A 20,522-nucleotide genomic window follows, 5' to 3' on the forward strand; every position below is an offset into this window, starting at 1 on the left:
TTGAACTTTAGACAAGCAGCAGCATCAAACTCTTTATTCACTTAAGCTGGCAGTCTTTGTACAGCACAGGCGGTAAAAACTATAGAACGGATACATGAAGGTTCGAGATAAGGAAAACCGAAAGACTTCGAAACTAGAAATGATAAAAATGAGGAATATTACAAGCATAACTTACATCGGATCTTGACTCCGGGGTAGAGAACTCCTAAACTTCGTTCGGCTCCGAAATGCTTTCGCTACAGTGACTCCTCGCAACTGAGCTACTTGCTTATAGAAGGCGAATTTAGTTCTTACACTTTGACGTACGGGAAATAGAAATGAACAGAGCTTTATGTAGCTAGCTTTGAGCGGATATTCGCTAGTCACGGAACAGAAATCAAACAAAGCGCGCTAACAAATTAAATAGAAAGTCATTGAAAGTTTCTTAGTGTCTTTGTGCTAAAAACGGAAGGGTTACATAAGTAAAAAAGATTAGAGTTCGTATCCGTAAACGTGACACTCCTCGCCCAAGGATCGTCTATGATCCTTGCTCTACTAATTGTTTGTCCTTTAATTCTCTGCCGTGGTCGAAGGGTCTGTCACTGGGCCTCTACTGGAACCAGCAGGATGAGCTCTTTGATGGGGCGTAGGAACACTTTTCCTCTACCCTCTCTCACAATCCTAAGTGACACTTTTCTTACTTTGCCATCTGCGCTCCTGATGGCCTCCGTAACTCGACCCATAGGCCAGTCACTGCGATTCTGGCTGTCTTCCTTCATAAGGACGACGTCACCTGGGGCCAGGTCTCTGCGGGCGTCGTACCACTTTCTTCTTGGCTGGAGGTTCTGGAGGTACTCTCGGCGCCACGGTAACCAGAACTGACCTGCTAGGTACTGGACCCTCCTCCAACGCCGGTTCGCGTACAGGTCTGGGGGCAGGAAGTTGCCCGGTGGTGGTCCTGGTGGTCGCGTTTTCATTGTAAGCAGCATGGCTGGTGACAGGGGCTGCGGGTCGTTGATGTCTGAAGGCAAAGCTGCAATGGGTCGTGCATTTACAATAGCGGTGACTTCCGCCATGAAAGTGCTCAAGATTTCGTGCGTCAGCTGTCTTGGTCCGAGGTCGGCTAGCATGGCATCCAGAACACGGCGGATGGTCCCGATCTGTCTTTCCCATACGCCTCCAAAGTGGGATGCGTGTGGTGGGTTAAACTTCCACTCACAACCGTGTTGTGTCACGAATCTCTCGATCTTTGTTTCGTCCATTTCTTTAAGGGCTTCGGCTAACTCGGTGTGTCCCCCAACGAAGTTTGTCCCTCTGTCGCACCTCAATACGGCTGTTGGGCCGCGTATGGCGAAGAAGCGCCTCAGTGCACAAATGAACGAACTGGCATCCATTGACTCTAGTACTTCTATATGAATGGCTCTGCTATTCAAGCACGTGAAGACAAGACCCCAACGCTTTGAGTGTGCAGCACCACCTCTCGTCTTCCTTGTGGATATGGTCCAGGGACCAAAGACGTCGAAGCCGACGTTTGTGAATGGTGGGCCTACCTCGGTTCTATCTTGGGGCAGGTCAGCCATTTTCTGGATTACGTGGGGGCCTCTCAGCTTCTTGCAGGGCACACAAGAAGCTAACTCCTTCGCTACCATGCGATGACCTCCAATCAGCCAATAGCCGGCTTGGCGAATTTTGCCACTCGTAATCTGTCGACCCTGGTGATGGACCTCTTTATGGTAATGTCGAATTACCAGGACAGACACGTGGTGGTCTTTTGGTAAGATTGCAGGGTGCTTCTCTCCATACTCCATTTCTGCTCTCCTAAGTCGTCCTCCCACCCGAACAATTCCATTGGCGTCGATAAACGGGTCAAGCGCGTAAAACTGGGAGCCCTTCAGGGCTCTCTTCCTTACCGTGTTTTGATATCTTCCCCCTTCTTTCTGTTCCGTGAGATCTTTGTTCGTTAACTCTGCGCCAAAGGCTTCCTTCTGTGCTGCCCGGATTATCGCGTCCATTGCCTGATTTAGCTCGTTTGCTGTAGGACTCCTGAAGGTTTGTCTGGCTTTCGGTGGCCTTTGTTCATTCTTTTGACGCCTGAACTCTTTAACTTTGACAATGAGGCGTGCAATCGCGCGTTTTAGGGAGTGGAGGTTGGAGAAACGTGAAAATCTCTCCGCTCCGAGGCCTCTGCATTTATATATGCATGATGCATGGGCTATCACTTCTCTTCGAACTTCGGGATCGTCTTCGGCTAGTTGAATATTCTCTCGTTGAGGCTGTACCGCGTCTGGGTTTCTGAGAAATCTCGGTCCCTTCAGCCAGGCTGAGTCGGCCAGACTACTCACATTGAGGCAACGCGTGGCTAGGTCCGCGGGATTGTCACTTGTCTCAATGTACCCCCACTGATCGGGTGAGGAGAGCCTACGGATAATTTCTACTCGGTTGGCGACGTAGACATAGAACCTTCGGCTCTCGTTTTGGATGTAGCCAAGAGTTGCCTTCGAGTCGGTGTAGAACTTAATGTCATCTATTTGGATGTCTATTTCTTTCAATATTCTAGCGACGGCTTGTGTGGCTAGCACGGCTCCGCAGAGCTCCAGACGTGGGATGCTTGTAGTCTGTAGGGGAGCAGCCTTTGATTGGCCAAACACAAGGGACGTGGCTACCTCTCCGCCATCGTTGACTAAGCGTAAGTAAACGCAGGCTCCTATGGCATCTTTACTAGCGTCGGAGAATGCGTGTAGTTCTGCTTGAGCGACTCTACCAAAATCTGCTGGGTGGTAACATCGGGGCACTGTGACCCTTTCTAATTCGGCGAGGGAGTCTCGCCATCGCTGCCACTTTTGTAGGAGACTGTCTGGGAGTGGGTCGTCCCATCCTAGGGTAGCATTGTTATTCTTCCCTCTCCCCATGCTGACTAGTTGTTGGAGTAGGAGTTTACCTTCCAGGAGTACCGGGACGGCCAAGCCAAGTGGATCGTATACTGCATTCACGACTGAGAGGACCCCTCTGCGGGTGAAGGGCTTTCTGGGTAAGCATACTTTGAAGGTGAAGGCATCTTTTGTTAGGTCCCAGTAAACTCCGAGCGAACGCTGCGTGGGGAGACAATCTTGACGCAAATCAAGGTCGCGGATGTCTTTTCCCCTATCTTCTAGTGGGAAGGCTTCCATGACCTCTACGGAATTAGAGACGACCTTGTGAAGTCGTAGGTTAGACTTCGCTAGCATGGCCTGTGTATTGGTCACTAGGATAATGGCTTGTCGTGGTGTTGGTGTCGAAGCTAAGCCATCGTCTACATAGAAATTTCTGCACACAAACTTCTTTGCTTCCTCTCCAAATTCCTCCTCGCCATCAGCCGCGGTTTTTCTGAGGCCGAAGGTCGCTACTGCAGGACTTGGGCCGTTACCGAAGAGATGGACGTTCATACGGTACTCCATAACTCGTTTGGAGATATCGTTGTCTTCGAACCAGAGGAAGCGTAGGAAATCTCTATGTTTTGGGGTGACATGGAAGGAGTGAAACATTTGCTCGATATCACACATAATGGCTGTATTCTCTTTCCTGAAGCGCATTAAGACGCCGACAAGACTATTCATTAGGTCGGGGCCGGGTAGTAGGGTCTTGTTCAGCGAAACTCCTTTATACTCCGCAGACGAGTCGAACACAACTCTGATCTGTGTTGGCTTTTTTGGATGGTAGACGCCAAAGTGGGGTAGGTACCAAACTTTACCGGGCGTAGGTTCAGATTTCAACTCTTCCTCTGGTATCACTGACGCATGGCCTTTCTCGATAACTTTCTCCAGGAAGTTGAAGTAGTCGGACTGCATCTGCGGTTTTCTTTTAAGGGTGCGCAATAGGCCGTTTAAACGATTGACTGCTTGAATTCGATTGTTCGGCATTTGTACTTCCTCTTGACGAAAGGGGAGTGGCATCTCCAAATTTCCCTTGCTATTTTTGCAGACTTCTCTTTCCATGATTTCTAGGAACTTTCGGTCTTCCCGAGACGGGGCGACTTGATTGTCGTACCTAGTGGCAGTAAAGACGTTGTCTTCTACACTCATCTGTGTTAGGCTCCCTTTCACTGAAAACCTGTTAGGGCAGGGTACCAGCTCGTAACCACCTATCTTTGTTAACTCTACTTCATCTGCGTTGGTTATGTGGAGACTGGTGCGATTTACGAGCACGTGGGCCGGGCCGTCTATGAAGTTGAAGCACATCTGGCCTGTTATCGTCCAGCCAAGAGTAAGTCGTTGAGCCCAGGGAGCACCTTTGGGTCCATTTCTAAACTCTCTGACCTTGAGAAGCTCGGGCGAGTCTCTTCCAATAAGGAGATGAATGCCGGCTGTACTATCAAATGGTGGAATCTCGTCGGCGATTTCTTGTAGGTGGGGAAATCTCCTCGCCATCTCTCGTGTAGGGATTTCGCGCTTGTCTTGTGGGATGCTGTCACACTCGATTAACGTTGGTAGCATCGACTCGACTCCGTTCGTTGATCGCGCTGCCACCCCAGTTATCCGACGGCCATATTTCTGTTCCCTTTCTGTACTGCAAGTGGACAGATAGTATTTCTCCGGAGGTCCGACCGCTCCCAGCTCGTCTGCAAGTTCGCTGCTAATGAGAGAACTGTTGCTTTGCTCATCAACGATAGCGTACACGCGCCGAGTGCGTTCCGGCTGTTCTCTGTCGTAGACATCGACCAATAGGATTTTGCTGCAGGATCGGCCTCCACTCGAGTCGCAAATCGCTGTGCATCTATTGTTCACGTTCGCCTCGTTAGTGTCCTCTCTTTCTTTATCACTACGGGTCCTCGCCTGAGTCTCTTGTACTCTGTGGAACAGAGCGATGTGCCTTTCGTCTCCACACACGTCGCAGCTAACGTTTGCCTCGCACCTGCTGGCCTGGTGACCCTCAGATAGGCAGCGAAAGCATAGCTTAGCTCCCTTTATCCACTCTACCTTTTCATCTAAGGTTTTCTCAGCAAAGGCCTTGCATTCGGTTAAGTCGTGGCCCTCGCGGTCGTGGAATGGGCACCGCTTTCTCCTCGTGCTCTCTCTCGATCGTGTTTCTGGTTTCTTTAGTGCCGGGTGCGCGTTCGTCTTAAGCGCTTTCCGGCTCGCTCCACTTGCATTGGGCGCAGGGCGACTGGGAGGCGGGTTGGTAGGCTTGTTTCCTGCCAAAATGTTGGGGTTGTTCTTCAATCTGGCTTGCATTTGGACGACCTTTGCGAATCTCTTAAAGCTGGGGTAGGCGCCTGCATTATTGTCCGCGTGCTTCGCAATCTCCTTTTCCCACTTTCCGCGGAGCGAGGGCGGGAGTTTCTCTGCTATCGGTTGTATCGCGTTTGGATAATTGAGGCACGCGAGGCCAGGAAGACACAACATTTGACTTTCCACGTCAGTGCAAAGGTCCGCGAAATGCTGCAATCTTGTGTTGTCATTTTCGTTAAACATAGCCCCCTTTTGCATGCGCTCCAGTAAGGCGTTAGTGATTATAGCCGCGCTACCGAAGCGAATTTCTAACTCCTTCCACAAACTCTGGAGTAGCGTGACTGGATCGGTTTGTCGTCTTCTAAAATTATCGACCAACCGCTGTGGTTCCCCGCTAGTGAAGCTTCGCAAATAATTTATTTCCTGCACGGGAGAAACGTCGGCGTCTTTGATCATGGTTTTAAATGCGGCCTTCCATGGATGGAAAAGCGTGGCATCTCCGTTGAAAATGTCTGGTTGACATTTGGGAAAGTTTTGTCTAGCTAAACCGGCGACTATTTGTTGATTTACTGACGTTAGAGTCTCAATTAATTGACTTCCGGTATCGTCTCTTATCGGAGTCGAGGCGATGACGGGTACGTGCTGTGAACTGTCATCGATCTGCGGCTGGGGTAAGTTTGGCACTGACGTGCCAGGAAACTGTGGGGAGGCAGCGTTTTGAGTTGGCTCGCTTTGTGATGGAACAAGTGGCCCTTTTTGGGCGAGTAAGGTTTCTGGGCTGGGAATCGTGTGGACCCAATCAAGAATGCGCTCTTCGAAGTTCACCCTTGGCACACCGGGCAATTCACGGTTTTCTCCTATTTCGACATCTGTCATCGCCTGTTCGATAGCTTTGACCTTCGCGTCTGCCATTGCGACCCTTTTGTTCGCCGCGAGAACAGCTAAATCCTTTTCGTGCTGTGCCCTTTCCTGTTCGCGAGTGCGTTCTAACTCTGCCTCACGCTTTCGGCGTTGAAGTTCCTTTTCTGCGATCTTTCGTTCGAATTCTGCGCTTTCGCGTGCCGCGGCGGCTTCTGCGATCGCTTTGATTCTCGCGGTACTTGCTGAAGATGCGGAGGACAGGGACTTGGCGGATTTGGTTTTGCGTGACGAACAATGACTTACGCCAGAACCGATCTCTAGCACTTTGTCGGATTTTCTATTGTTTAATCGTTCCATTAAGGCGTAAGCGCGTTGAAGCGTTAGGGTTTCATTAGTGAGGAGGACGTCATCTCCAAAGTCATGGTTTACGTCCTGCGCGTATAAACTAAGCAGCTCCTGTACTACTACGTTTAATCCTTCTGATGTCGTGGCGAGATCACGCAAAACACTTTCTACGTTGCGGCTGTCATCAAGGCCCTCGGCGGCCTGTATTTTGTTAAGGAGCTTTTTCTGTAAAGTCTTAACCTCATAACGCTTTGTCTCTACTGCGTTTTGTAAAGCCTTTCGTGACGGCTTTCGTGACCTCCTTTCTGGTTCGTGTTCTCCATGCGCTCCTTCGCTGACTAATCCTTCTCCGTTTCTATTCATGATTTATAGGCTCCTTCCTTAAAATCTACAAGGTACGGCTTACCTCAATCTTCTCTGTAATTCAAGATCCGATTTTTTACTGTCGCGTTCCCGATGCCGCAGACACGTGGTGTTGTGCACCGGAGTTCGCCAGTATAACCACAGTGTTGAACTTTAGACAAGCAGCAGCATCAAACTCTTTATTCACTTAAGCTGGCAGTCTTTGTACAGCACAGGCGGTAAAAACTATAGAACGGATACATGAAGGTTCGAGATAAGGAAAACCGAAAGACTTCGAAACTAGAAATGATAAAAATGAGGAATATTACAAGCATAACTTACATCGGATCTTGACTCCGGGGTAGAGAACTCCTAAACTTCGTTCGGCTCCGAAATGCTTTCGCTACAGTGACTCCTCGCAACTGAGCTACTTGCTTATAGAAGGCGAATTTAGTTCTTACACTTTGACGTACGGGAAATAGAAATGAACAGAGCTTTATGTAGCTAGCTTTGAGCGGATATTCGCTAGTCACGGAACAGAAATCAAACAAAGCGCGCTAACAAATTAAATAGAAAGTCATTGAAAGTTTCTTAGTGTCTTTGTGCTAAAAACGGAAGGGTTACATAAGTAAAAAAGATTAGAGTTCGTATCCGTAAACGTGACAGATAATCTAGGGGAGAGAAGATCACCTCTCTTCATGAAGCCCAACGAACAGAAGTTTGTTTACGAAACCTTCGGTCACATCTCTTTTTATTGTGAATAAATGTCACAGAGTCTATGAAGATGTTATCTAAATTTCAACGAGTTCTTACTAATGACACCACCAAAATAATGGAAGTCATTTTGTAACGACCTTCTTCTAGGAGTGATAAACCCTTGAGAAGCAGAAGGCAGCCGATCGAGGGGGCTTCTAATTAAATATACATGACTGCAAACGAGGGGCAGGCTAAGGACATGTCTGACTGCTGTGAGCCTGCAACGGGAACAGAACCCAAAACCACCTGGCATTTCACCGCGCATGTTTACATTTAATGGCTTAGTATGAGTAGATATAAATGATAATTAAACAAAGCCATGATGACAGCTTCACGTCTTCATTGCTATTTGCCTTTTTAATGGATAGCTTCTGACACTTATTGCCTATTCACACCATTATTAAAACATTTTTAGTTAAACTGAATAAAAATTAGCAACAAGAAACCGAAAACTTAGGCTTCAAGTAATCACCAAATTTTTGCAACTTTTGCCGTATTTAAAATCGACACACATCATTTATAAAGCATCTTATGTCAAGAAGCCAATTTCAAACCATGTTTGCCAAACAGCTTTAAAACATAAAACTGTTTTAGCTTTGTTTTTATTTTTTGCACAACGCCTCTCGGCGGACACTGAAGACTATAAAACTAAAAGAAACGTCACGGAATTGGAACAAGAAAAAATTTGAGCCAATCAAGTGCATCTATTGTTGAAGGATCCCGATATAACTAGCTTTTAGTTGACAAAGAGTGACACCTTATAATAAATTCTTTCAGTGTGTTTTGAAACTCTTGTCGTTCTTATTAAACGTAACACGTGTCGAATTTGTTCTTAAAAGACACGGTAGCGCTTCTCCTTTTTGGACATAATAATAATAATAATAATAATAATTAAAAATTCATAACGCGCCTTTTCCATGCAGATATGATCAAAAGCGCGGTACAATGCTATTAAAAAGTTAGAAAGCATATTAAAACTCAAATGTACATAGTAATTAAAGCTCAAAGGTAAATAAAGCTAAAAATTGAAATAAAAACTCTAGGTATGTAACGTAAAATTTTTATAAACATTACTTATAAAAGGCAAGTCTAAAGAGATGTGTTTTAAGTAAAGATTTAAAACGTTCAAAATTGTCCTCACGACGGATGTGAAGGGGCAGATCGTTCCATAAGTTAGGTGTGACGCTTGCGACAAACGAGATCGAAGTCGAAGGGTGTCGCTAAGGCGTGTTAATGCTACGGGACTATCTTACAGGTCGTGTGCTTCAAGTACCAATAACCACGGAAAACCAAGGTTGACGGTTAACGGTGATTTAATGATGATAAATGATTAGCGAACCACGATCGTAAACTGAAATAACAATGCAATTTACTTAAAACGTTGCGTAACTCATGAACAAAACGCTTAGAGCAATTAACCTGCCTCCGTCGATAATGCGATCAAAATTAATAACAATCAACAGGAATACTCGAAAATCATAATAAGCTACATCAAAATAACTCGAGATTTAAATCGATTGTAAGATTAACAAAATGGGCGTTCCCAGCTTAGCGTCTCATTCTTTGATTCGCCCCCTTTAGATTGAAAACAATAAATTGTACTATTGTACGACTCTGTACGTTAGCGTGCTTCTACCCAAAACAAGAAAACTAATCAAAGGAGGAAACTAGCAAAATTACTCACATATCGGTCCCGCTTGAGCCAAAGGTTAAGAACCAAAAACGGTAAGTCGAACAGATAGAATGGACAAGGCGAAATACAATTATACACTGGCTAAAGGGACGCTAAACGAGGCTTTTATACGCGCGTGGGGACGCTAAAATATCTGATTACAAACCAATCGAGAATAGACAACAACGTAACCACATCCGTAACTAAAGTAATTGGTAACGAACAAATCAAATTCCACTTAGACTGAATGAATCGTTTGAGTGTCCTTAACATTAGGGGTAGCAGATGAAAAGGTGCGATCCCCTAAAGTCTTTTTCAGCTTTAAACTAGGATATTTTAAGATAAGACCATTAGCTGAACGGAGACTATAGCGAGGCTGTTCTTTAATAGTGATCAAGTCACTCAAGTACCCAGGCGCATAACCATGGATAGCTTTGAAAGTAAGAAGAAGTATTTTAAAAGCGATTTTAAATTTAACAGAAAGCCAATGTAACGAACATAGTACAGGTGTTAGGTGACTGTAGCGAGGTACATTAGATATAAGCCTAGCAGCTGCATTCTGCAGGCGTTTCAGTTTACATAGGTGAAAAGAGGGTAAACCAAATAGAAGACTGTTAGAGGAATGGTTCGTTGTGTTCTGGTTTGTCCCTTTGGTTATGATTGCCATAATCTACTTTGCTCTTACGATAAAAATCAAATCCCAATTGATACTAGGCGAGCTGTCAAACAACACAAGAAATGAGCCTTTGAAGAGAGAAAGAAATTTACTGAAGATGTGCATTGCTATCGTGATAATGTTCGAATTGTCTTGGTTGCCACATATTACTGTTTGAACAACAACAAACATATGAAACATATGAGTGAACTGCGGTTATGAGACGTATATAAGAACGATCCTTCGCAGTAAAGCACTATTTGAGCAATAGTGGAAATCAGACCTGAAAAAAATTTCAGGCCTGTACGGGATTCGAACCACTGACCTCTGCGATACTAGTGCAGCGCTCTACCAATTGAGCTAACAAGCCAACTGGGAGCAGGCCAGTTGGCTTGTTAGCCATATGAGTGAACCGCAGTTCACTCATATGTTTCATATGTTTGTTGTTGTTCGATTTATCATCTACGGGTTTATATCGAATTAATTTGATGGCCTGCTCCCAGTTGGCTTGTTAGCTCAATTGGTAGAGCGCTGCACTAGTATCGCAGAGGTCAGTGGTTCGAATCCCGTACAGGCCTGAAATTTTTTTCAGGTCTGATTTCCACTATTGCTCAAATAGTGCTTTACTGCGAAGGATCGTTCTTATATACATATTACTGTTTGGTTCCTGATACTCTATCCATCAGGCTCTGCAATGATGTCATCCTGTGATTTTCAATATTTTGCCATTATCGCTGTGATTATCCCTGTATCAAATTGCGCTACAAAGTCCTCTATCTGTTTTATTTTCGGTGGAGATTTTCGTCAGGGTCATAAAGATCTGCTCAGTTGCTTTACTGCTGGTGTCATGGCGAATCAAGTTGATGTTATTTGAGGCAAGGCTTATCGCTGGTTATTCATACCCATTTGCTACACAATTAGATTTCGAAATCGGAATCGATGAAAGTTAACTGAAAAATTGAAAATTTTCCTGTTTTGTTTCAGTTAAAAACTGAACATATCTCGAAATCTGTGTATGATTTTCAGTTAATACTTGTTCTCTAAACTAACTTCGCATCTTTTGCCAACTCATCGTAGTTCAAAGATATTCGAGAAGACATATCATTTCAAAAGATTCATTTAATGGAATCAGTAAATTGTGCCTAACGCAGGTTTTAGCTGTTGTTTGGACTTTATCGCGGCGATAATTATTAGTTTATTTTAAGTGTACATACCTTTTTAGACTCCTGGGAAAAAAGAGCTTTTGTTGAATTATTATGATTCCTGGGTATTTGTTTCGGTGCTTTGTCTCATCTCTGGACCGTTTGAGAGTAAAGTTTACCTGAGGATAGATCTTTTGTACTTTTAAAAAAGCTTTGTACAAAAAAACAGTTTTTCTCCAGCCTACACCTTTTCGAATATAGTATACCCTGCGGCATATCCTGGAATTTGATAGCAAAACCTTTCTGATTAGAGTGAATTTCATTATTTCTTTGAATAACGCCCAAGACGTACGAGTACAAATATCACACGGTATTCGTACTCCAGAGAACTGGTTAAACAGGTTTTCTCGCATCGTGCAAGCGACGAATTGGACTCCAATTCAGTGAATATACAAAAAAACAAATGACGGACAATTTGAATTGTTTTTCTGACGACAAAGAGTCGGAATGGGTGGCGAATATTGATCCAAGTTTATAAGATAAATCAAACGAACAAAAGCAGTTAGATGACAGTGACAATTTCATCATTTATTGAAAATAGAAACGCGCCTTAAAAAACTCCCCGGAAAAAAATATCCGCGAAATTCACTCACACCGAAATAACAATTTGACGTGTTGGATAATAAATAGATTATTAGACGTTTTGTCGTATCGCTGAGTATTTGTATTTTGACTCGCCCTATGGGCTCGTCATATTAGGGCACAACTCGTAAAAATACTGAGCGACACTACAAAATAAAACGTCTCAGTAAGATATAGATCTTCTTCGTGAACTTCGCACTCAACAAACTGTCTCTGAAAAACTTAAGAAAAACTGACACGTAACATTAAAATGTTCGTTGAGAACTAACTTACTTACATCCTGTTTATAGTTTTCCTTATGGCTAGTAAAACTCTATTTATCGATTCAAACCGTTGTTTGAACTCTGACTGCATATTTTCTGGTTCTACAATGTATTTCATACGGTTTTTAATGTTTTTAGACTCTGCCTGCAAATAAAGAGTTTCCGATCAATTAGTGGGAAAGTGAGAACAGATTAAATCGAATAAAAATCTATGCAGACGATTCCCGATAACTCGAACCGGGAAATCGAAAAAGGTTCAAGTGATGGGGAGTTCGAGTTATCGGGAAATAAAAATAGAAGGCCCGGGAAAAAAGGAAAAACTGTGTACACTGTTTTTCTATTCATACAATATTTATAGTTTACGTCATAGAAAGTGCGGCGTGCGGGGTTTTATTCACAGGTTGTTTGTGTCAAAAACCCGAACGAGCGAGGTACGAGCGAGTGAGGGCTTTTGACACAAACAACAAGTGAATAAAACCCCGTGCAAAGCACTTTCTATGTCGTGAGCTGTTTATTGCACATAACACGAGAATTTTCATTGAATTAATTTTCTGAACGCAAATTAGAAACAAAAACCCACTAATAATGATTCAAATTTCAGGTTCTGTCCTGGTGTACCGGTTCACAAGGGAATTACCATTGTTCTTTCTTTGTTTAGGAGTTATCGGCTAGCTATTGTGTATTGTTTGGTCTTTTGTATTGGCTCTTGTGAACCGGTACACGAGGACAGAACCAAATTTCATGGCAATGGAAAATATCGCAGTACATGTACATCAAGGAACTAAAGTGCTGAACGGAAAACTGCACTTACAAAAGTTCTTTTTTTAATCTAAGTACGATATCAATAAAGTAAGTTGAGCAAAGCACAAATTTTGCGAGCGCTTTTGAATTGAGAATACGAGCATGCGAGCAGTTGCAAAACTTTTGCGAGCACGAGCAAGCGAGCGCTCATGTAATTCTTTCGAGCAATTCGATTGGTTATACTTAGACACTTGAAAGCGCTGTACGCCATTCTGATTGGCTGCATAGGCTTTTTTCACATGTGAAAATAAAGTGGATAACTTTCTACAAATAAGCTCTATGGAGTAAAATTCTCGTGTTATGTGTAATAAATTCTTTAATCAGGTTTTGATGATAGAGAAGTCGATTGAAAATAGGACTCAGTATTATTAAAAATTGCTTCGAGTTAGTGAGAGGCTAGAGTTATCGGGGGTTTGAGTTACCGGGGATTAAATTGCAGTAGATGTATGACAGAAATCCAGGGAGAAAGGCGCTTTTGGTTCAAGGTTCGAGGTTGGCGGGAGGTTCAAGTTAGCAAGGGAACGTTGATGAGTGCAAGTAGTCGTCTTCGGTAAAAGAGAAGGAAAAAAATTAACTCTGATTTGACTCAATTTTCCAATAATCCTCCAAAGTATTTTGAACAAAATTGGCAAAAGCTCACTTTTACGGCCAATGTGAACGTTTTCATCTCCAAGTGCAAACAGCTGAAAGTAGACAGCTAAAAGTTCAAAAGGCGTCGTTAGCAATACTACGTAACTTCACGCTCAATTTCCCTATTTTAGAACAACTTCCTTACTCGTTCGTGATGATTCGGAGAACAGCTGTCAAGCTTCATTCAATTTCATGAAATTAGTCTATTTCGGTACTAGCCATTCCGTCATGTGCTCAATTCCTGTTTGCTTTTAGAGTGACATCGCGCCTTACCTTTGAGCTATCTTACTTGGGTAGGAGCCGGCATTCGTTTGTTGAGGGGACTTTTTTTCAGTGACCGCAGGCCAATATTCACCAACACGGATCGAGCAAGGTGAGTAAGTAGTTCATTATATTCACGTACTGCAAAGATGAAGTCGAAAGAAGAATAAAACTGTGATGAAGTAATTAACCGGATTAATTTTAACTAGTTTCTGTTTTATTACCACATTTGTCTGTTTAGTGTGGAAAATAAACTGGAAAAGAACGAACTTTTCTGTCTTGATATCTGCGAAAGAGTAAATATCTCTCTTTCAATTCTTTTAACCGAAAAGTCTATAACCATCTTCAGTTAACGGAGTAAGTCTGGTGCAGTTAATGAGTGCAGTAAAAGGGACACGGTCATGGTCTATGCATGCTCGTGTAGAGGATCGAAACTTGAAAAAGACATCCTGACTTTTTCAAGTTCAGCATTCACAAATTCAAGACGGCGTCTAGCGGAGGATGCGGACGTGGCGGTAAACGCATTAACTCAGGCGGAAACGAAAGTTTGAAGACAGAGGGGAATACAAGAAAGCGTGGCTGGGAAACCATAAGCGCATTTATGTGGAAGAAAAGACATTTAAGTTGTGGCTGCAGGCAAAATTTGATGCAGGTTGAGTCTCTCAGTGACAGCGATTTTACTGATAGGGAAATAAAACAATGCCAGATATCACAGACATTTGTAGCATTTGCAAGGCAGATGTTTATTCTACTACACATTATGATTGGAATAAATATAGGCAGATGAGGACTGCTCGTTCGAATCCTGAAGAAAGGGAATACACAAATTATCTCGTACGCTTTCTGGACATTCAAGCCACAAAAAAGTGAATGTATACAACTTTATATGCATGTATTCAACTTTATATGCATACCCTGTTTCTGCAAGGTTTATTGCTTGTTCCACATTTACATTCATCTATACACAGCACGTTTCTCCCTTTGCATGGGCACCCACGAGAACTATTTTCTTTGCGCTTCGTCGTACAAGCACTTTTACATTTACAAAAGATCACCGAAGGTTCCTCAGTAAAAGAAATTCAATTTTGACTATACTCAGGCAAGACATTCAATGTGAAAGTTTATTTGGGATGAGTCAGCCAGTCTCGTAGTATACGCATCCTACTACTAGAATATACAATGTACTGGAAATATTTACTGAAACTAAAGGGCTATACGAAATAGCTTGTGCTACGCCAGATACGAAAAACCACTAAAAAACCACTCTTTAGAAGTGGCCAAAAAATACGTGGAAACGTTTTCCTCATCTAATGCAGCGGCACTGTACCCCGAGGAAAGGGTAATTAAAATAAATCTAAATACACTACTAATCACACAGAAAATTCAATGAAAGTAGTGATATTTTACTGAGAGTTGTAAAACAAAATTACATTAAATAAGAAAGAAGAAAGTGGTCAAACCTAAGACCGACTGACCTAGAATGACTTAATTTCCCGCGAAACGCTTAAATAATCCGAAACTACCGTGATGCCACGCGAACCTCTTCAACGCGCCGTCAGAATATTAATTTCTGACTAATTCGTTCCCATGTCACTCAAACGTCAGAAACTACATCTTTCGTGAGTATCTGCTTTGGGTAAACCTGATTTAAATGCAAAATATATGCAGAATTCTTCAACTCATCGATATTTACATAATGGCGGTCGATCGTGACAAGGCTAGCAGAGAGTGTATGCTACTGCGCATGTCAACCCATGACAGTGTCCCTTTATATAACAAGTTACAAATTGGTGTTTTCCTCAACTGACGTTCCTCCTTTGCGTTCGTAAATTTATTCCACGAAAAGGTCGTAAGACTCGAAGTAAGTAGCGAATTTCTGTTTTTATGCAGAGATCGGTTAAAACCAAAGGGAAAGTATTTTTTAATGGAAATATAGAAGTAAAATATGTCTTTTACTGTCAAGACTGATAGGAGTTGCATTATACAGCTTTGTTAGCACAGCACGATACACCGGATGGTCCATTTGAAGAAAAAAGAAGTGTTAAAGAGGGCCAAGAAGAATGGAGCATTGTAAATTCTTCTTTTTGCTTTTGAACGCTAAACGGAAAAGCAGCAATTGCGAATCGCAAGAAATCATATTAAAAATAAACGTACGTGATTTGATAAGCATCCATGGCGACTTGAAAGTAATTATTATGGTGCAGTGAAAGTTAAACAGCAAATCATTTTGTCGTTGGACTGAACGGTTTGCTTTCCTTCATCACCAGGAGAACTTATGTTGCACTTGATCACATCATGTAAATGATTGACGGCCCCTCCTGCTCAGTCAGTAATTTAATAAATTGTGCGTGATCACATGAATTTAAGAGAACAGATGATCGTTTATAAAACCCTCAATCAACAAGGAATACTGGAGGAGGACAAGATGTGATCCGTGCAAGTTAGCCATTTGTCCTTTTCCCTCAGACACAGCGGACCCTTATCTTGTGAATTTGTTCTATCGACTTCTGCAACTGTGTAATTCTGTTCAGCTTGGAACATGTTTTCTCAGTGACAAGAAAAAAAACTTACCACTAAACATGAGACAACAAAATGGGCTCTCCCTTTCGGAGAGAGTTCCTGGAAATTCGTAAGATTTTCTCCAAATATCCAACTCGTCTCCAGAACAAACGCAAAGACGCAAATTTTCGGAAATGGTTACTAACTTTCATTAGCATTCGACTGATAAGGGATTTTCGATGAAAATATCGTCGATATACAGGACCTTGTCGCACTTTTTTTCCTTGTATTACTGTTGCGGCGCCTCATTGACTGCTACTTTAATTCTGAGATGGAAAAGACGTCAAATTGGTTGAATTACTAACTGAGCGGGAAGCTTGAAAAGGAAAGGGCCGTCAAACATTTACACAATGTGATCACGTGCAAGTGAGCCGACTATTTTCGTACCTAAGGAAAACTCAAACTTGAGTAACGAGGCTACTGAGTAAGTTCCAGACTGGTTTCAACTTTCGATGACACAATAATTAAAAATGAATTCTTGATTGAAATGTCGTCGCAGGACAAAACATTGTTGTGTTCCAGCTGTCAGTATCTGTAACTGGGAAATTTCTGGCGTCGTGTTCTTGTCATTTAATTGACAACAGTAATAATAATAATAATTACACTAAGTTATGACGGTCGAAAATTCTCCCCTTTCTTATCACACGCTTAATTGAAAAAATGACGGTATCGATCACATTAATCAAACGAAAGCTATTAAACTCCCACTGTGGTTACCTCCTTCGAGAAAGCTTCAGGTGTAGGCTGCCAATTATCTCAAATTTCTAGACTTGTTTAATTAGGCATGTTTTATACATCTGAAGTTCATAAGCTATGTTTTTTCCGGTTTAGATAGAATATCACTAGCCACCGCACAGCTGCTTGCTAAAGACAAACCTGATCTCCTGGTGCTGGAAAATGTTGGCAAACGTGACCGACGCAACGATGAATATTAATGGCACACAGTCTATGTCGACCTGCTTCAACCCCACAGCAGTAAGAATTGGTTCCACCTTTACTTACTGTCTGCTATCTGTTGTGTCACTGGCTGGAAATACCTTCATTGAAATCATTGTCTATAGGACTAAAACTCTGAGAACACCAATCAACATTTTGATTGTAAACATGGCCATGTCCGATCTGTTTCAACCGATTTTTCATGTTCCTCGGCTTTTGGTAGGGTTAAACACGGCCGGCTACTGGCTAATCAGTGGTCCCCTTGGACAACCATTGTGTAAGCTGAGTGCCTTCGTTACAGATGTCTCCGTTCATGTGTCCATTCAGAGCCTGGTTCTGATAGCAGTGGATCGATTTGTAGCTGAGGTATTTCCTCTTCGCTCCCCACTGATCAGTTCGAAGCAGTGCCGGTTCTTCATTATCGTCATTTGGATCGTGGCCATGGCTTTCCACTATCCATACTTGTTCGCCTTGAAAGTTGTCGAGTATTCAGAAGGGCTGTATTGTCAGTGGCAGTGGAATGACGCATTTGGAGAGTCCTCATCGCAGAAAAGCTACCAAATTGCTTTAATCATTCTGATCGCTCTTCTCCCTTTGGTTTTGAATGCCATACTTTATTTCACCATTGCCTTAAGAATCAAATTTCAGAAGATTCCAGGCGAGCATTCGGCTAACGTAAGAGCACAGCGTTTAAAAAGAGAGAGAAATGTTTTGAAGATGTCCATTGCCATTGTGTTAGTTTTTGCCGTATGTTGGCTGCCATTCAGTATCCTGACCTTCTTACGCTACATTTCATCAGACGAAAAAAGAATGATAACATCTTGCAGTTTCCAACAACTCCGTCGCATTGCCTAGTTGCTGGCCTGCTCCCACTGGGCTGTAAACCCTTTGATCTGTTTTATCTTCAGTGGCAGTTATCGACAAGGTCTTAAAAATCTCCTCAGATGTTGTTTTACTGATCAAGCTGCTCAGTGATAATTTTCGTCCCAATGTTTTTCTTACTGTTCAGTCTTATTCAAGGAATAAAATTTCATTTCCAATGCGGACAGCTAGTTTCCCTCATTTTCAAACTCTGTCTTTTTTCCTGATTTGATCAAACTGTTTTGTAAACTCTTGCATTGATCATACTGTTCATGGAAGATCAGATAACAGTCAAACTCTTAGGAAAAGTTAACTTTTTAGAGGAGCCTCGCTATATGTATTGCATCTGAAATTTTTTAATCAGCTTTCATTTGAAGTCAGGCAATAAATGGAAAGGATTCTTAACGTTTATCTTTTTCTCTCGTTTATCAAATATACATTAAACTCAATGATAGTTAACGTTACTGAGATAAACTGTGTCCTCTATAAGACATGATAAATCCAGTACTTCCCGAAATATTTGAATAATATCAGCACAGGGATATTTTCATACATCATGTGTATAATTTATCTTAAGGCTACAGAAACTTTTTCTAACGGGTCTAACCGTTGTTTGAACTCTGGCTTTAGGATTTCTGGTTCTAATGCGGATATTACAATTATAGATGGTTAAAAAGTCTACTTGTAAATAGGGAGTTTTCCGATCGATGTGTAATGAAATGAGAAAACATAAAAACTACTTGAAATCCAAAATTGAAAATAAATATTAGCAAGAAAGCTATAGTTACTGGCTTTGCTACTGCTTCAGCTTATTTGTTATCACAGTTGATTCTTTCTATGGAATTGAAAAGTTCGGAAAAACAAACTCCAACAGCCGTGAGTTAAAGATATGAGCGCTATATAAATACAAGTTATTATTATTTATTATTGTGGTCTTGGTTGCCACACATTACTGTTGGGTTCCTGATACTCTACCCATTAGACTCTGCAATGATGTCATCTTGTGGTTTCCAATATTTCGCCATTATCGCTGTGATTATGCTTTTATCAAATTGTGCTATAGACCCTTGTATCTGTTTTATTTTCAGTGGAAATTATCGCCAGGGTCATAAAGATCTCCTCAGTTGCTGCTGGTGTCACGGCAAATCAAGTTGGTGTTATTTGAGGCAAGACCTCAAATCTACTCATTCAGTTGGGCGATTACTGAAGTATGATGTATATAATTTGTATAGATTTTGTGAAAGTTTTCACTCAACTCAACCGAGAAACGATGCTGGGCTACCGTTAAATTTGTCCTTACACATGTTTCATACTCACGTCAATACAAGATTCTCTCTAAAAATTGATTCTGCCTCACATCGCGTCACAGTCTGAGGGAGACTGAAACATCTTTCACACCGCTATGAAAATTGGAAAACTACTTGATACTCATGCAAGTGAATATTTTTCAAGTGAATTAATCACAAATGACAAACACATCGTAAGTTTTCACTCGTTTTCAGGTTTAGAGAAGTGTGAAGATCAAACAGTAACATGGAGATTAAGCATTAAACTGAGTCCGCCGGAAACCATTTCTCTAAATTCCTTTCCCTTCAAAGAACTTTTTGAAGCCTCACATCGTATAAATAGAGTTTTGTACATAAAAAAAATAATGAAAATTAATTAATAAATAAATAATAATGATAATAATAATAATAATGATGATATTAATATTATTAATATTAATAATAATAATAATATTATTATTATTATTATTATTTATTTATTTATTAAGAGGTGCGGAGGTGCCAAATTGAGAAGTGAGAGGATGAGATCAGAAACCAACGGTGGCAAGGGCGTCTAGTGACTACTAGGCTAGAGGATGAGAGTTTGAGTGCCGATGGGTGTTTCTGGTGGCTCACGGAGTGGAAGAACTGCCCATCACACACAATTGCTGGACTCGTCGAGCTATACGAGCAGCTATTGCCAACGCGAGTATACACGAGTCAGAAGACCCACACAAGCGGAGAAGGCGAGGTGAGGTGCAGATTATGCGGCAAGGCTCCAGAGAGTGTGGCACATATCTTGTCAGGATGCAGTGGGCTGGCCCAGAGCAAGTATCTCTCTAGACACGACGCAGCACTGAAGGTACTGTTTTACCAACTGTTGTATGATGAGGGATTTATAGACGAGATACCACCCTGGTACTCACCCGACAAGCCGAAGCCCGTGTATGAGTCAGAGAATGTTAAAGCTTATTGGGATGTCCCTATATATGCTGATCAACAAGAGGTCAGATGCAATAGGGTGGATGCACGCATTGTAAATCATATGTGCAAGAGAGTTGTGGCGCTGGAAATGAGCTGCCCGTGGGTTAACAATCGGACAAGAAAGGATGAAGAGAAGACACTGAAGTACGGACCCCTTCGCTGGGAACTAAGGCAGCAGTTCCTAGGCTACGAGGTGAAGCAATATAACATCATTATGGATGCCCTCGGGGGGGTGGTCACGGAAGCTGGATGTCATGATACGCGAGCTGGTGGGAGGCAGAAGCACAGACGTACTGCGAAAGATGCAGAGGGCAGTGCTCTCGGGCACGCTGAATATTGCGCGGACTTTCAAGTTGGCAGTTTG

At 42.3% G+C, this 20,522-nt stretch overlaps 2 protein-coding genes across 3 annotated transcripts; one reads left to right on the forward strand and one right to left on the reverse strand.

The window, feature by feature from the left end:
• Positions 1 to 6: 6 nt before the first annotated feature.
• Positions 7 to 7,399, reverse strand: LOC111337684 (uncharacterized). Of its 2 annotated transcripts, none has more exons than XR_015994047.1 (2): positions 176 to 7,399; positions 7 to 79 (listed from the first exon to the last, which is right to left on the reverse strand). XR_015994047.1 is itself a non-coding variant. In XM_088741280.1 (2 exons), the coding sequence occupies exon 2, from the start codon at positions 6,750 to 6,752 to the stop codon at positions 579 to 581; it is 6,174 nt and encodes a 2,057-aa protein (XP_088597406.1). In that variant the 5' UTR covers positions 6,753 to 6,977; positions 7,074 to 7,399; the 3' UTR covers positions 7 to 578. The 2 variants fall into 2 exon arrangements, 1 of the variants encoding a protein (XP_088597406.1); XM_088741280.1 differs by having other exon boundaries at positions 7 to 6,977; positions 7,074 to 7,399.
• Positions 7,400 to 16,681: 9,282 nt separating this feature from the next.
• LOC148719532 (QRFP-like peptide receptor) lies at positions 16,682 to 18,567 on the forward strand. Its single transcript, XM_088741279.1, has one exon. The coding sequence runs from the start codon at positions 17,010 to 17,012 to the stop codon at positions 17,901 to 17,903; it is 894 nt and encodes a 297-aa protein (XP_088597405.1). The 5' UTR covers positions 16,682 to 17,009; the 3' UTR covers positions 17,904 to 18,567.
• Positions 18,568 to 20,522: the final 1,955 nt, after the last annotated feature.

This window comes from Stylophora pistillata, chromosome 12 (assembly GCF_964205215.1).
Source record: "Stylophora pistillata chromosome 12, jaStyPist1.2, whole genome shotgun sequence".
In the NCBI taxonomy this organism is placed as follows: Eukaryota; Metazoa; Cnidaria; class Anthozoa; order Scleractinia; family Pocilloporidae; genus Stylophora; species Stylophora pistillata.